This window comes from Ambystoma mexicanum, chromosome 3p (assembly GCF_040938575.1).
Source record: "Ambystoma mexicanum isolate Mex_15411 chromosome 3p, UKY_AmexF1_1, whole genome shotgun sequence".
NCBI lineage: Eukaryota > Metazoa > Chordata > Amphibia > Caudata > Ambystomatidae > Ambystoma > Ambystoma mexicanum.
Genome location: NC_090925.1, coordinates 818357593 through 818374202, shown reverse-complemented (window position 1 = coordinate 818374202; position 16610 = coordinate 818357593). Strand labels below are relative to the sequence as shown.

General features: G+C 48.0%; 1 protein-coding gene across 1 annotated transcript in view; it reads right to left on the bottom strand.

Moving 5' to 3' along the window:
* Positions 1-15771, bottom strand: part of LOC138580938 (chymotrypsinogen B-like) — a 137173-nt gene extending 121402 nt beyond the window's left edge. The window contains exon 1 of the mRNA XM_069651872.1: positions 15573-15771. Coding sequence (XP_069507973.1) covers positions 15573-15741 — 169 coding nt within the window. The 5' untranslated portion in view covers positions 15742-15771. The remainder of the gene's footprint in view (positions 1-15572) is intronic.
* Positions 15772-16610: the final 839 nt, after the last annotated feature.

Here is a 16610-nt window from a genome sequence, read left to right as displayed (position 1 = left end):
GTTATTTTCCCTAAAACTGTGGGAGCATAATAAGTGGAGAAACTCGTGGGAGAAGTCGACCCCCTTGAAACTGTGAGATGAAATATTGTATAAACAAAGAGACACAAGTGGAGAGCTCTTTGTAACAGTGAACATTATTTGATCTTTTTGCCGTAGGTACCAGACAGAGAGTGAAACACCTGAAGAAACATATGGGAAGGGAGGAGCTCTTCCTCTCGGGAAACTTCTAATTCCTTTTTTGTTTTATGCACCTTAGAACTTTGTTTGGAACCCTGAAAGAAAGCTACGAGTGCAGAGTTTACAGAAATCCCATTGTACACATTGTTTAAGGTTTAGTGTGCAAGGGTCAGTTTAGGGTTTTTGGACACATGACCGAGGACTCTCTTTGGTTTAACATCCTGACAAAGTCGATCATTAGGTTTGTTGAGGCAGGGAAACCCCTCATAGACAGGGACCGGTAGGATTTCCACAACCCCTCTCATCATTTTGACAATAAAGGTCCTATGTCATACTGAAACGTGTTACTGTGTCCGAGTCTTACTCTTCATCCTTTACAGTATCCAAATCCTATAATATCTGGACGGACATTACATCTCCGACCTTAATTTCTTCTTGGGTATGTGTTAACAGCTGCATGTAGAAAAACAGGTTGAAATTCAATGCAATAAAAGATGAATTGTTCTGTCCAGCCTTTTGCTCTTGTTACTTCTCTCCCATCTCAACCACTGATGATGTACGTAACCTTGGGGGTGAAATTGATAATCAACTAATAAAAATAATACTAACAAGTAAAGTGGTAGGCACCTGCTTCAGCAATCTCTGGCAAATTAGGAGTCTTCTCAAGTTTTTCAATCTCAGCCACCTTGTCCAGCCAGTAAATGCTTTTATCTCATGTAGACTGGACGTCAGCAATGCAGTACATGGTGGATCTACTTAAATATTTTCTTAAACGTCTCTGGGAGGTAAAAAATGCCCCTGCATCCTCCACCTCTTCATCTCCTAAACAATCACCGTGGCTTCCAGTAACCGGGCATCTTTCTTTCCTCTTCTTCTCCCAGATGCTCACTGTCTCCAGAGCTATGGTTCTCTCTAGGCTGGACTACTGCAACAAACTCTTTTTAAATCTGCCTGCTTCTATTCTCCGCCCTTTGCAATTTATCCAGAACAGGACTGCAAGACTTGCCCTTGCCCTCAAGCCCAGGGATCGTATCTCTCCAGGACTAAAATCTCTGCACTGGCTCCTAGTGGCTGCGAGGATTAAGGTCAACACCCTCTGCATCGTCGACAAGGCCTTCTGGGGCCTGGGGCCTCAATACCTTCAACTCTCTCTCCCTAAATATCTTCCTTCTCGGGCTCTCCGCTCATCCGCCTCCAACTCAGTCAGTGTCAGTCGCTTTTCCAAGCAACGAGTTGGTGGTAGATCTCTTTCCTCGGCTGTTGCCTCCATCTGGAACAGCCTCTCTGCCTCCCTTAAACTTGAGGAGAACCATCTCCGGTTCCGGAAGCACCTCAAAACCTTTCTCTTTGCTTCTGCTGTTTTCTCCTCCTCTCCTCTGTTGACCTCCTGGCTGTAACCGGAACTACACTGGCCACCTGGACAGCCTCTGATCTCGGGCCCAGTTCCGACCTGTGTTAGTAGCCAGCGTCACACACCTGCACTGCCCACCTGGCAACCCCTGCACTTGGGGACTGTTTCTGTATCCCTAGAGTCCCCCCTACCAGCCCTTGACACCTGTTGTCTGCACGTACCCACGAAATTGCCACAAGCTGGCCGTTACTTATTGTTATCCCCCCCCCCATGTACTGCACTGTCCCTACCCCCCTCCCACGCACTTGTTCGATCCGAATGACACCTGGCCTAGTAGGATCGTTGTCTGTCCTCCCTTTGTTCCCCTCCCTTGCCTCATCGTGCCTTGAAACACTTGTGTATAGGCGCGTTATAAATGCCATATCATATCATATCACATACACGTTTAGCATTGACTGCAATGCTTACAACCAATGGCGTCCACTTTTTCTTAAACACACCCCTTCTTGCCATTTGCGCTCTGCGTATCTGATGCAGCTAGTGTCTCCCAAATACAACTTTATGCAATGGCCCAAACACTGCTTTTCTGATGAAGCATCTGTTCTATGGAATATCAGGAAGACTGGCAACCATCTGAAATTTTGGAAAGCTTGGAAAACGTCTATTCCTGGGATAAACTCTTTTCTGCAGAAGCAGGCGAACTCGGGGGTCATTGCAGGACCCTACACACTTTCATAGGAATGTCTTGTGAAGAAACATGGTGCCGGTCACGTTGTTTCGGCATCCGGATGTCTGTCAAGCCCATGTGCAAGTAGGGGCAGGCATAGGGTAGCTTTGGATCTGTTTGTTCACCTGGATCAGCACTCCGTGGTACCTGTTCTTTGCGGCTCCTGGAGGTTGTCGGTTTGATTCTGCTGTCTGAAACTGGGAACATGCATCTACGGTGTATTGGCATCAGGTCTCCAAGGTTTCCTGGTGGTCATGCGTTTCCTTTTGCTTCCTGAGACTGTCTGCTTCCTAAAACTGCCTTACTTTGCTATGCGGGGGGAGTGCCGCTCTGTCCCCAGCTTCTGCCTCATGCCCCGATTTAGAGTCGCTGAAGCCGGTACTAGACTTAGCACCTTATCTAAAGTTGCAGAGTGAACGACTCTACTTACAAGAGTGCCATTCACTCTGTGGAAAGTGCTGGTCTCGATGTGCCTTGCCACCCATGCCAGGGCGTCATAGCAACCAGTACTTTTGTGATCCCCACTCAAAATCCACTTGATTAAGAGTAGGGAATTATTTATAAATGTGGTGGATTTTGGGATGTAGCAGCCTGCCACCCAAGGACGTCAATTCACCAAAATGCCTGGGGTTGCGGAAGTGAAATCACACACTTGATGACCTTGCAGGAAGTGATTGTCACATGACCTTTGACCTGGATGGCTTCAGTTCATCTTTAACTCTGGTGACATCCCCGGAAGTGGCTTGCGGATATAAAAAAATATTACATAAATGGACAATTTTTAAAATACCAAATAGGTACTAAATCAGACTTTTTAGATACCAACAACATTTTAACAAGGGGGCAGCCTTCATATGCCATATTTGGGGTCATGATATGATGGGGCTATACCTGAAAGAGTCAACATAGGTCGAGGCACTGCCATGCATATGCCACTTCAGCATTGTATAGCCAGTTACTTCCTTATTATACCAGTTAGAACTTCATGTTAAGTATTGTCATTATATGATAAGTAGAGCCCCTACATTGCTAGTTGCCACGATATTACAGTATCCAAAAGTCCAATCGATGCAAGTCACCAACAATGCACAGGAGCATTAATGCTTTGAGTCCTGATAATGATTTGTTATTTATATAGCACTTTCGCCAGAGCACTATACATAACACACATTTAAATATAATTATCATTCTAACCGAAGTTGGTACTCATTTATAAACCTTGGAAGAACGAAAGTCTGAGTTGGCCTTGCCGGGATTTGAACCTGCAAATTTGCAAATCACATAGATCGCGCTGAGCTATCTTACCGCTTTGCTATTAAAACTACAATGCCACAATAAGAAAACATGTCAAAACTGGCTGCACAATGTAGGCTAGACATGTAATATCACTTATCATGTTTGTTGTAGCCTTGATGATGCACAGTAAAACATGCCATGCCACAGTAAGACATACCTAAATGGGTTGCACCAAAATGACAATCTAACCACGTATTAACACTTATCATGGTTGCTTTATTATAGATGCCCAGAAAAATGGACCATGCCACAGTAAGAAAAAGCTAGCTGCACCCAAATGTATTCGGTTTTAGGGTCCAAAAAGTCCCCCGTGTTCAGCTTTACACAATTCCTTGGCGAGCCTTATTTTTCCATTGGTGTTTTTATTCTTGCTTAATTGGTTGCTGGGCAGCACTTGTGGTTAACCTTGAGCCTGAAGCTGATCAGGCTATATGCTCAATTTAATAATGTTGTCTTTTCATAAAGAAAGACAGGAACCAGATGTCTTGCGCCCTCAGCACAACAAATTTTATTTTCCAAATTGATAAATCAATGCTTTCAATTCTATGCACTCATGTTTCCAATTCTATGCCCTCTACACGTGTTTCACTATCTTATTTTTTCAGATAGATCATCAGGAGGGACTTTACACGTTTTTTAGCAATACAATTGTATGTCTAAAAAGTGAAAAAAATAGAAAGAAACATTTTTTGATTCAGAATTTCTTGACAATGTGTTGCAAATATTTCTAACAATGGCGGTTTCAACTTTGATTGCTTTTTAGGATGATTAAACATTTCATGTAGCAAGCACGAAAAACCTGTAAATAATCAGAATTCTTTCACTTACACTTGTTTCTTCCCCTGTGCCGCTATATTTGTCTAGTTTTTATTTTGGGAAAAGTTGTTCGTTTTAAAGCTGTCCCAATTTATGGTTTTTAGATGCAAAGCTAGAAGAGGGACAATTGTCATTTTATACTGTCTTGACTCAGTTCAAAAAGATATACCTATATGTTAAAGACAGTCTATTGTTTACTCACCTTTGGCTCTTTCCCTTTTTTGAGTTGTGTCTCTCGTTCTCTGTAAACAATCCCGCTTTTGGCCTGATAACCGATGTGCTTACCTGTTTTGCCTTCCTCTTTTATAGTGGATGGAGATGCGGTCACGTGTTCAATTCGATCACGTGATAGCTGATCCTCCATTTGGTCAGGAAATGATACGACTTGTCTTTCCTGCTGTGACTATCTTTGCTAAAAGAGTATAATCGTGTTTCTTGTCGATTGTACCTGATGTTCTTATGCCCTCATTTAGTTTTTATTTTTGGGCAAAATATCTCGTGTTTGATGTATCACGTGATGACGTGATCGCGTCTATGCCAGTCTAGCCAGGTAATTAGACGTATCATGATTGCTTTATCAGAGATGCCCAGTACAAAATGTCAAGCCACAGTAAGACATTGCTAGACTAACTGCACCAAAATGCTAGTCTGGCCACTTAATAACACTTATGATGTTTACTTCATTATAAGTGCCCATAAAATATGCCATGACAGAGTAAGAACAGGCTATACTGGCTGCACCCAAATGCCAGGCTAGACAGGTAATAACACTTATCATGCTTGCTTTATTATACATGCCTAGTAAATATGTCATGCCACAGTAAGAAATGACTAGACTGACTGTACCAAAATGCCAGTCTAGCCACTAATACATATCATGGCTGCTAATAATTGATGACCTTTATGTATTAGCACACCCTCTCCTGTCCCACACGTCCCTCTCACTTCCACTCTCCTGCTCCAAACCCCAGAATCAACTCCACGGCCCAGTATTACCTCAACGTACCTCTTCCTCGTCCCAGTACTCATGTATAAGGCAGGGTGCTTTATAGGCCTGTAATGGGACGGGGATGAGTGTTACTAGGAGTAATAAAGATTACCAGTAAGTAGTCCAGCTATTTAACACAAACACACACATTCACACCACTTGCTCATTTACACATGCACTCATTCACCATTCACTCACACAAGCACTCCCAGCCACCCAAACATCATGCACACACATTACATGATACATACACACGTGCCTTATGTAAAATATAGACTTACATATAAAAATATAGATCATTACCTTCCAGAATCTGTTGTTCCTTTTCTGCAGCCATGACTCTGGCTCCCATGCTCCAGCGCATGCAAGGAACCAGCTCTTTCCTGTCAGGAGCACAGGAGTCGGAGCCGTCTATGTCCTGTGGGGGCGGGGGCCTCTGATTTCAAAATGAAATCATTTCTTTTTCAAGCCACTCTAACTTCAAAAATAAATTATTTACATTAATGATAACCGAAACGGAAATCATTTCTTTTTGAAATCCGAGCCCTCCCCAAGGGGTCGCAGAGGCAGTGCCAGGGGTTGCACGGGGAATGCCTGGGGTCGCAGTTGCGACCCCTTGTGACTTGACAAGTACCCTTGGCTGAGTTTCCCCTGTACCCACGTTCTCCTCACCTGAGCTTTCCGAGTCAATGGTTCCTTGCAGTCCTCGATGTGCCAGGTAGTCTCTCTCCTTTCTCTGGTGCGTGTGCTTGTCACGGGGAGAAGCCACTGTGGCCGCTGGGTGAGAACAGCGGCACAGTGACCTCCTTTCCGGGACCAAGCCAGAAAATGCAGGGAAAAACCCGCAAAGGGGAAAAAACCCTGATAAGAGGTGCCAAGACTTGTCGGTGAGGGCCAGTTGTTCCCAGATGAAAAGAAGGAAGCAAAGGATCTCCAACAACTGACGGGGGCAATAAATGTCCAAGTCCAACAATAGCTGTAGGCCTGAAGCGCAGGCGGAGAAGGCAGCGGCTGAGGAGGCTGCAGTGGAGGTCGATAATGATTCAGAAAGGCACTGCGGAGGAGCACGGAAGGAACCCTCACGCTGACAAGGTGAGGGAACAGGAGAAAAAGTGGGAGAGAGAGAGAGAGAGAGAGAGAGAGAGAGAGAGCACGAGAGCCCGTCGGAGAAAAGCACAGCTAGTGCCGCCCAGGGACAGCGGCGAAGAAGAAAAGGAAACAAGTACGGTGTTCTGAAAAGCTGGAACCCCGGAGTAAAGTATCCAAGGGGAAAATCCCCTGAGAAATTCCAAAGCGAGGTGCAAAGGAAGAGCGAAGGACCCAGAGTCGAAAAGTAAACAACAGAGGAGGGTTGCAACGCAACGACCTGCCGGGAGGCGGGGATTTAAATACTCCCGGCAGCGTCGCGTCCCGCGTTCGGAGCTGCGGAGCGAAACACAGAAAAAGGACTAAAGTTATCCTCCTCTACGTCCTCTCGAACTCCAACGCGGAAGAAATCGCCAGTCGTGGTGATGACCGCGACTGCGAGTGACAGTATCCCCCCCTTAGAGTGCAACCACCCGGGCTTACCCGGGTGCAAGCGATGGAACCTAGCCAACAGCTGAGGGGCATGGACTTGAGAAGCAGGCTCCCAGGAATCCTCCGATACCGGGTAGCCCTTCCATGACAGGAGGTATTCCAACCGGCCACGACGAAATCTAGAATCGCGGATGGCAGAAACTTCGTATTCCTCCTGGTTGGCAGCAGTGACAGGAAGATTCCGGTTGAGAGGCCGGTGATGTGGATCAGAGTAGTAGGGCTTAAGAAGAGAGGTGTGAAAGACAGGGTGTATGCGTCTGAGAGATGGAGAGAGTATTAGACGGTAGGCAACAGGATTGACCTTGGAGAGGATGGGGAAAGGTCCCAAGAACCGCGGAGACAGTTTAGAAGGTCTTGTCCATCAGGGAAGGAATCTGGTAGACAACCACACCTTGTCCCCGGGTTTCCATGAAGGTGCTTCCCTGCAGTGTTTGTCGGCTTCAGTCTTATTCCGCTGTCTACAAACCTTCAAGCTTAGCAATGCACTGTCCCTGGCCTCCTTTACATCTCTTAGCACCTCTTCTGCAGTCGGAGAGTTAGAGAACCTGGGCACCTCGGGCATTAGATAACGCGGGTGAACCCCGTAGGTACAAAAAAAAGGGGATAGGCCTGTGGCAGTGTGCCTGGAGTTGTTGTAGACGAATTCTGCAGTAGGGAGTAGAGAAACCCAATTATCTTGACGCTGGGATATAAAGCATCGCAAGTACTGCTCTAAGGTTGCGTTGAGTCGCTCCGTTTGGCCGTTCGTCTGTGGGTGAAACCCAGAGGAAAGGGCCCTTTCCACTCCCAAACGAGAACACAAAGCTGTCCAGAATTTGGAAATGTACTGGCTTCCTCGATCGGATATTATTTTGTCGGGGAGGCCATGAAGCTTGAAGATATCTCGGGCAAACGTCTCTGCCATCTTGGTGGCAGAGGGAAGTCCAGGAAGAGGAGAAAAATGGGCTAACTTGCTTAGAGAGTCCACCGTAACCATGATACATTTGCATGACTCAGACTCAGGAAGCACCACTATGAAGTCCGTGGAGATGAGTCCCCATGGGCGAGTTGGTATCTCCACTTGGGTGAGAAGTCCTAGGGGCTTCCCCGAGGCATATTTGATTCTGGCACAAGTTGGGCAGGTCTTTACGTAGTTGAACACGTCTCTCCTGATGTTGGGCCAAAGGAATGACCTCGAGATAAGTTCCATCGTACCATTTCCGCTTCTGTGTCCGCCTAGACGAGAGTCGTGACACCATTTAAGGATCTTCTGGCGCAACGACCCTTCAGGGATATACCACCTCTTCTTGTAGAAGACCCAACCGTCCTTGATTTGGAAAGGGGAATCAGCTGAAAAAGAGATATGAGGAGCCTCTTGCGCAACAGCTGCCTTGACCTCCTGAAGAAAAGAACTCACCATGGCTAGGATCCGATTTCTGTGGAACATTGGCTCAGACTTGACAGCTACCGTTTCCAAGTGGGAATCCTTGCGAGACAAAGCATCAGCCAGACGGTTGAGAGACCCAGGGATGTACGTGATCTGGAAGTCGTACTGCGAAAACAGGTAGGCCCATCTGGCTTGTCTGGAGTTTGAACATTCCATGTCCTGTAAAGCCTTTAGGTTCTTGTGATCGGTGCGAATGAGGAACCGATGGCGGGCACCCATGAGAAGGTGCCTCCATTCCTCACAAGCCAGTTTCATTGCTAACAATTCTTTCTCCAGAACCGAGTAGTTGAGTTGGCTGGGGGAAAGAGTCTTGGAGAGATAGGCAACCGGATGCTCCACATTGTTAAAGGACTGAAGCAACACTGCTCCGACAGCTATGGCAGAGGCGTCTGTCTCCAGAATAAATGGAAGAGATTGGTTGGGATGTTGCAGAATCGGGGCAGAGCAGAAGAGGGTTTTTAGATAACAGAAACTCTTTTCCGCCTCAGTAGACCAGGAAAAAGGATAGGCCGTCTTCTTGAGTAGGCGGGTGATGGGGTATACCACCTCCGAAAAGTTAGGAATGAATCTCCTGTAGTAATTCGAAAGACCCAGGAACCGCTGGATCTCCCGGACGGAGGTCGGGGCCGGCCAGTCAAGAATAACGTGTACCTTGTCAGGATCCATGGCTATCCCTCCTTCTGATAGAACATATCCCAGATAATGTACCGATGGTACAGCGAATCTGCATTTCTCCTCTTTGACCAGTAGATTGTTCACCTTAAGACGCTCCAAAACTCGTCGTACTTGTGTGATGTGTTCTCTCATGTTAGGGGAAAAAACCAAGATATCATCTAAATAGATGATAACCGAGATAGAAAGCATGTCAGAGAACATCCGATCCATAAACCTCTGAAACACCGCTGGGGCGTTCACCAAACCGAACGGCATAACCTTATACTCAAATAGGCCCAGGGGAGTACGAAACGCGGTTTTCCATTCGTCACCCTTGGCAATCCGCAACAGATGGTATGCGTTGCGAAGATCCAGTTTGGTATATACTCGAGCACCTTGCACCGCCTCAATAATGTCCGTAATAAGGGGCATCGGATACCGGTCACGGACCGTCACTGTATTCAGGCCCCTGTAGTCAATGCAGGGTCTAAGATCGGTGGAATCTCTCTTTTTAATGAAAAACAAAGGGGCTCCTGCTGGAGACTTTGAAGGTTGAATGAGACCATTTTCCATGTTGGTATCCAAGTATCTCCGTAGGACTTGTCTCTCGGTTTGGGTGAGAGCGAACATCCTTCCAAACGGAACCAAGGCATTGGGCTCCAGATCAATAGTGCAGTCCTCTGGCCGATGGGGTGGAAGTCTGGCATGGAGGCACTCCTGAAATACCTCAGAGAAGCCAGAGCAGAAATTGGATAAAGCATGGATACCAACATGGTTGTTGGAAAACACCTTGACTGGCTGCAGATCAGCTCGACCTTCCAGTAAAAAACAGTTGGTTGCGCAATACGGGGAACTGAAACTTATTTGATTTTCCGTCCAGTTGATCAGAGGATTGTGTCGACGGAGCCAAGTAATGCCCAATATGATGGGGAAATGGGCGGCCCTGATAATATCAAAACTCATGACTTCCTTATGTTGGTTAATCGTCAAGGAGAGGTCTTCGGTGGTATGGGTGATGGGACCTGAGGACAAAGGTGAACCGTCCACACCTTCCACCTTCTGACCTTCTGCCCGGGGAATCCTACGGAGACCCACCTTGTCTGCCCACAGGGTGTCAACGAAGTTTCCTGCCGCGCCACAGTCTAATAGGGCCAGTGTCTCCACCTGATGTTTTCCGAGGTTGAGCTGTACTGGAATGACCATCAGTCTGGAGTCCTCCTTGGTTTCAGAGGAGGTCACTGACAGAGAGACATAGGGACGATGAAGATTGCTCAAAGACCCTCGGTCGCTTGTCCCTACTGACGCCGAGGGTAGTCGTTTCCAGACCTCTTATTGGACAGCTCTGAACAGTCTCTGAGAAAATGTTGATCTGATCCGCAGTAGGCACACAGTCCTTTCTCTCTTCTGCGACGTCTTTCAGCTGCAGACAAGGGCGCCCTGGTGGCACCGATCTGCATGGGTTCTTCAGTAACGATGTTAGTAGAGCGACTAGGGAGAACGGGTACAGAGGGGTCTGTGATATGGCCAAGAATCCTTTGCTTCCGACGTTCAACTCTTCTCTCTTGAAGGCGATACTCTATATGAAGTGCAGCAGAAAGTAGATCTGAGAAAGTAGGAGAACGAGGAGATCTGGCCAGTTCGTCTTTAATTTCCTCCTTCAGTCCTCTTCTGAAAATGGCATATTGTGCTGTCTCGGGCCATCCTGCTCCGGCTGCTAATGTCTTGAAAGAGGAAATATATGATAAAACATCTAACGAGCCTTGCCGGACATCCAACAGATCTTCGCAGGCTGTGAAGGAGAGCTCGGGTCGTTCAAAGGCCTGTTTGAGAAGATTCTGAAACCCCGAATAGTCTTGCAAAATGGCGTTTCCACTAGTCACCAATGGGGTGGCCCAGGACAGAGCGTTCCCAGTCATGTTGGATATCAGGAAACCTACCCGGGCCTGATCCGTAGCAAAGGTACGAGGTCTGAACGTGAAATGAACCAGGCTTGCTTCAAGAAACTCCTTCACCTTCTTGGGGGAGCCATCAAACTTCCCAGAGGACAGCGCCATGGGTGGCAATTCCGAGGGAGTCGGTTCCCTAGCCGTAACCATTTGTTTAAGCAAAGCGTTTTCAGTCTTGACCCCTTGTAGCTCCTGGGACATAGCTTGAAAAGCCTTCCACAGCTCTTGGACCTGTTCTTCAGCTGACATCGTGATACTCTTTGGCGTTGCAATCTGTGACTTGACAAGTACCCTTGGCTGAGTTTCCCCTGTGCCCACGTTCTCCTCACCTGAGCTTTCCGAGTCAATGGTTCCTTGCAGTCCTCGATGTGCCAGGTAGTCTCTCTCCTTTCTCTGGTGCGTGTGCTTGTCACGGGGAGAAGCCACTGTGGCCGCTGGGTGAGAACAGCGGCACAGTGACCTCCTTTCCGGGACCAAGCCAGAAAATGCAGGGAAAAACCCGCAAAGGGGAAAAAACCCTGATAAGAGGTGCCAAGACTTGTCGGTGAGGGCCAGTTGTTCCCAGATGAAAAGAAGGAAGCGAAGGATCTCCAACAACTGACGGGGGCAATAAATGTCCAAGTCCAACAATAGCTGTAGGCCTGAAGCGCAGGCGGAGAAGGCAGCGGCTGAGGAGGCTGCAGTGGAGGTCGATAATGATTCAGAAAGGCACTGCGGAGGAGCACGGAAGGAACCCTCACGCTGACAAGGTGAGGGAACAGGAGAAAAAGTGGGAGAGAGAGAGAGAGAGAGAGAGAGAGAGAGACAGAGAGAGAGAGAGAGAGAGAGAGAGAGAGAGCACGAGAGCCCGTCAGAGAAAAGCACAGCTAGTGCCGCCCAGGGACGGCGGCGAAGAAGAAAAGGAAACAAGTACGGTGTTCTGAAAAGCTGGAACCCCGGAGTAAAGTATCCAAGGGGAAAATCCCCTGAGAAATTCCAAAGCGAGGTGCAGAGGAAGAGCGAAGGACCCAGAGTCGAAAAGTAAACAACAGAGGAGGGTTGCAACGCAATGACCTGCCGGGAGGCGGGGATTTAAATACTCCCGGCAGCGTCGCGTCCCGCGTTCGGAGCTGCGGAGCGAAACACAGAAAAAGGACTAAAGTAATCCTCCTCTACGTCCTCTCGAACTCCAACGCGGAAGAAATCGCCAGTCGTGGTGATGACCGCGACTGCGAGTGACACCCCTAGCCACCCCCAAATGACATCCCAGGCCTCACCACTAAGGTAGGGCATTGGCTGCTAAGCTGGCAGTCTAATTGGGGAAGTGGGGACAGCAATGGAGCCCTGGGGGCAGGGCTATGGGTGGATTATGGGATTTCTCTGATCCTGAATGGACGGGAGAACTGTCCCATCAAAAAATGGTTAATGTACAATTTTAGTCAAACAGCAGTTTCATTTAGTTTGGGGTGATTAACTGCAATGTGAATAAAACTGACAAATATGTGTTTCATTTTTACTTTTATTTAATTATCCAAATAAAAATTTAATTTATTTTAATTCTGTCTTATGGTAACATTTCAGATAACCATGTAAACCAATCAAAACTACAGTTTGACTAAAACTGTACATTAACCGTCTAATGTGATGTCCCAATGCCCCGCCACATCACGCAGCGCTGCTTCACTGCGGCACACGCATTGAGGAGGAACGTCACTTTTCTAACGTTCTTCCACGCTGCTTGCGTTCGTTCAAGCTCACACTCAACCCCACCTTAAAATAGGGCACAGTGGAAGGCTGCATACATTTTGCAATTTGACAGACTGCATGTGCACGCAGAACACCCCACTGCCCCCAACTCTAAATCCATAGCTCTCAACTCACACGCTTTTGGCGGGTGTCACCCGCCTTGTAAAGGGCTGACTCACCCGCCAAGCCTCTTGCACGCCCATTCATTCCAATGGGCGACTCACCCGCCAAAAACAAAATTGGGTGATTTCACCCGCTTTTGCAACACAAATGGTTGAGAGCTATGCTAAATCAGGGCCTCAGAGTCCTACCTTTGTCTGCTCCACTGGCATAACGGGGGCCACACAGCTCCAGCGGTGTCGGGGGGCTTAAGACGTTAGAAATAAGTAATTTTTTAAGGCAGGATTACGGATGGCGTGGGGCCCAGTTCTGAATGCAGTTTGTGGGAATGTTCTGGGTACACGTGTGGAGAATGCAATACGAATGTTCTGACTCCGTGTGTGAGTGACTGTGAGAGAAGCTGTATGGGGAGCGATTGGTCGGTGAATGGTAATGAATGGGCGCGCGCGAGGCTGAGGCCGGGGGCATTGGAGCATTGAAGTTTTGTTACAGTAACATGGCATGTTTTACTCACATTTTTGGGCAAAGCCACATTGAGTGTCATTACGTGGAGGAGGGGTGAAGGGAGTTCATTGGGGCAGACAGCCTGGACCCCCTACCCCTCCTCCATGTAATAACACTCATGTGAGTTTATTCAAACTAATGAGACAATGGGCCTCATTACAAGTTTGGCGGTAGCCTTGCCGGTAAAACCGGCAGGCTGCCGCCAAACTTGCAATTTTTTCTGGCACCCGCGAATGGGCAATTACCGGGTCATTAGAGCCCAGCCGGCCCCGGTAATTGCCCATTTGCGGGCGCCGGAATTCTATGCTCCCCATTCCTATTTGAGCCCCATAGGGCTGAATGGGAAAGGGGGGGTCGGATGCACCATTCAGAATAGTGCCAGTGCCTCCGACATGCTCTGCTCGCGGGTGCTGTTACTCCCGCCAGACCTGTCGGGAAAAAAAGGCACCCACGAGCAGAACTCGTAGTTTGCCGGTTCGTAACTACGGTCCCGGCAAGCTTACCAGTACTGTAGTAACTTGTAATTAGGCCCAACAAATAAATACAAAATGAACACTCAAGGTGGCTTTTATCCTAATTGCTAGTAAACATCTCATGCCATGGGATGAAGATATGTTACTGCTGGCTGCATATTTTCTTCCTACCCCACCATGTAAGAACACTCTTCATGTTGACTTTGCCGTTAACATCAGTGAAAAATGCAATGGCAGAGTAAGGCAATATTTCTTTGCTGCATGGCCATATCCCAGCCTAAAATAACACTCATGTTGGTTTGCCCTTAACCCCAGTAAAAAAAGCTAGGACAGCGAGTGCCAGACGGTTTCTGAACCTACAACCAAGGGCAAGGCAGCTGCCTGCAACACACTCCTCAGCTTTGGGTCGCCCGCCGTAAAGGACGACACAAACCCATTGAAGAAGCTGGGAGGAGTGCCTCGACCAGCAACTACTGCAGTCCGCCTTAATGGACATTTTCGAGCCAGTCAAGTTCCTCGAACTGCAACTAATGGCAACACTGACCGTTGTCATCTCGACCAGTGCTTCCGAACTGCCGATCAGCACTGAGACATCAATTCCTGACCGGGAGCCACTGTGTAGGCCCGCCTGCAGCCATTCGTCCAGCTTTGCTCACCGTACCATCTTGCTGCCTGATACCCGCAGGTGACTCCCATCTCGAACTCTGTTAGAGAAGCCTGCAAAACGCCCTGAAGGCGACTCAACCCTGCGGAGAACCAAGAACATCTGCAGCACAAGGTACATGGTGATTGTGTCCCCCTGGTGCTTCCCAGAAGCCCCCTAGAGATATTTTAAGACCTGTTGCTCCCTTTGTGCTAAAGCCAGGTAACCTTAACAAAGTATGGTGGTTATTAACCATACCGACTAACCATCTGTCAGTATCCACAGTGCATCCCCTTTCCTTCTTTGAAACGGTCTGTCCTCTGCATTCCTTTACAGGGTGAGTTGTATTTCGTATTGTTGTTAGACTGTCTCTTGTGATTAATAAAGTAGACATTTTTAATGCAACCTTGACTGGAGACTCCTTTTATCATTGCGTAATGATTGTATTTTCGCTGTGTTGCAACTAACCAACGATCCACGAACTTTCAGAGACAAGCCTGCCATTCCCTCCGCGTTACCAAAATTGGACAAGCAGGTTTGTAATTTGCTTGTTATTCCAATATGTTTCAGATCCCTTCTGGTTTATTAGAGCTGTGGGGCTGATTGATGGTTTAGAAACCGAAATTCATCCCTGGACTACTGGTACCCCGGAAGTTGATTCGTCACATCCACTTCCCCATACCGTTGCAGTTTATAAAGGATGAGAGTCCATACCTTTTTCTGACCGGTCGTCAAAAACCAAGTACTCCTATACATACACGAATACTCCTATATGTAACGAGGGAAGGCTTCCTGGCCCCTTTTAACAAGCCCCTTAATCATTCAGCTTCACGCCACTTGGCATGTACGTGACATGTTTGTTGAACACTTTTATGAATTGCTCGAAACTTCATAAACAATTAAAATGAAACATATTTTAGTCTGCAACATTTTTCTCTGAATTTTCAAACTAATTAATAAAGCTTGCCGTTGTGTTCTAGATTGATTAGTCGCCATTTTGGACTGGTTATTTATTACCTTTCTGAGCGCCCCTTCTCATCTCAACCCTAGAACCCTGTCCTCTCTCTGCCCGCAACCATTCACCCGAGGTCTTTTCCGCGCTGCGCAACGTTCACAAGAGTTTACATCCCATCTCGCCAGTCGCCTACCTGAGGTGAGGAGGACCAGCCCCAGAACCCACAGCAGGGTCATCTCTCTCTGACTGGGGTTCCCCCTGAGCCGGGTCTCGGCGCTGGGGGTCCAGCAGCTGAAGCTCCGCCAACTCCGAACACAGAGACGGTCTCGGAACCTCCACCGCGCCCGGGCGGGCCCTGTCATCGGCAGAACCTGCTCTTCAGGTTGTGGGGGGGTGAGTGACGCTTGAGCTTCGTGTATTCTTTCCAGGAATAGCACCTGACCGCGGGGAGCGCCCCTTGGTTTCTCCTAGCACCCGCCTCCCCTACCCGACAACGTTCACGCACCTGCAGGTGCGACGCCGAGAGCCCCTTATAAAATAATAAAGTGAAGCACTTGTCCTAATAAATACTTATTTCGCTCCTGTTCTAAATGAATGGAACAGTTAAAGGTGCGCACTGTTTATTTTTCACGCGTCACACAGCACTCGCTCGACCTCCTCAGGTGTGTGGTCCTACACGGGACAGGCCTGGATTCTAGAGTCTCTCGGGCGCACCTGCGCCGCCTCTCAGGTGCGCCCCATCCCCTTAATGACGGGAAAAAGACGCCCACGTCATTCCAAATCCTCAGTAAAATGGATACAAATGACTTAAAATTGTCTGAATAGGTCCAGGGCCTCCCCGGGTTACACAGCACATGGGACATATATTATGTTTGAATACCGCTGGGCAGCAGTTCATCGTGCACTAGAGTCGTTATACACGGCACTGGGTGGTTTTCTTAGCGCGGGGGCAGAGAGCGAGAGCTCCTCGGGCGCGAGTCGCTGCACCCTAATGGCGGCACACAAGCCCCGTTTCTGCAGTCAGACCTCTCTGCTCATGGATGGAGGCTTCGTGGCATACTTTATACCGCCACTACTACCACTATTGCTAGTAACAACGTTCCTGATGACTCGTTTTTCAAAAATATTTGTAACTTCTAGCCTAGTGGTTGCTGTTTCACAGCCGTGTTAAAAACAAGTGCTACTAATTCCCCAGGCACAGTTGGGGATCCCCCACGCCAGCCCCTCGGAT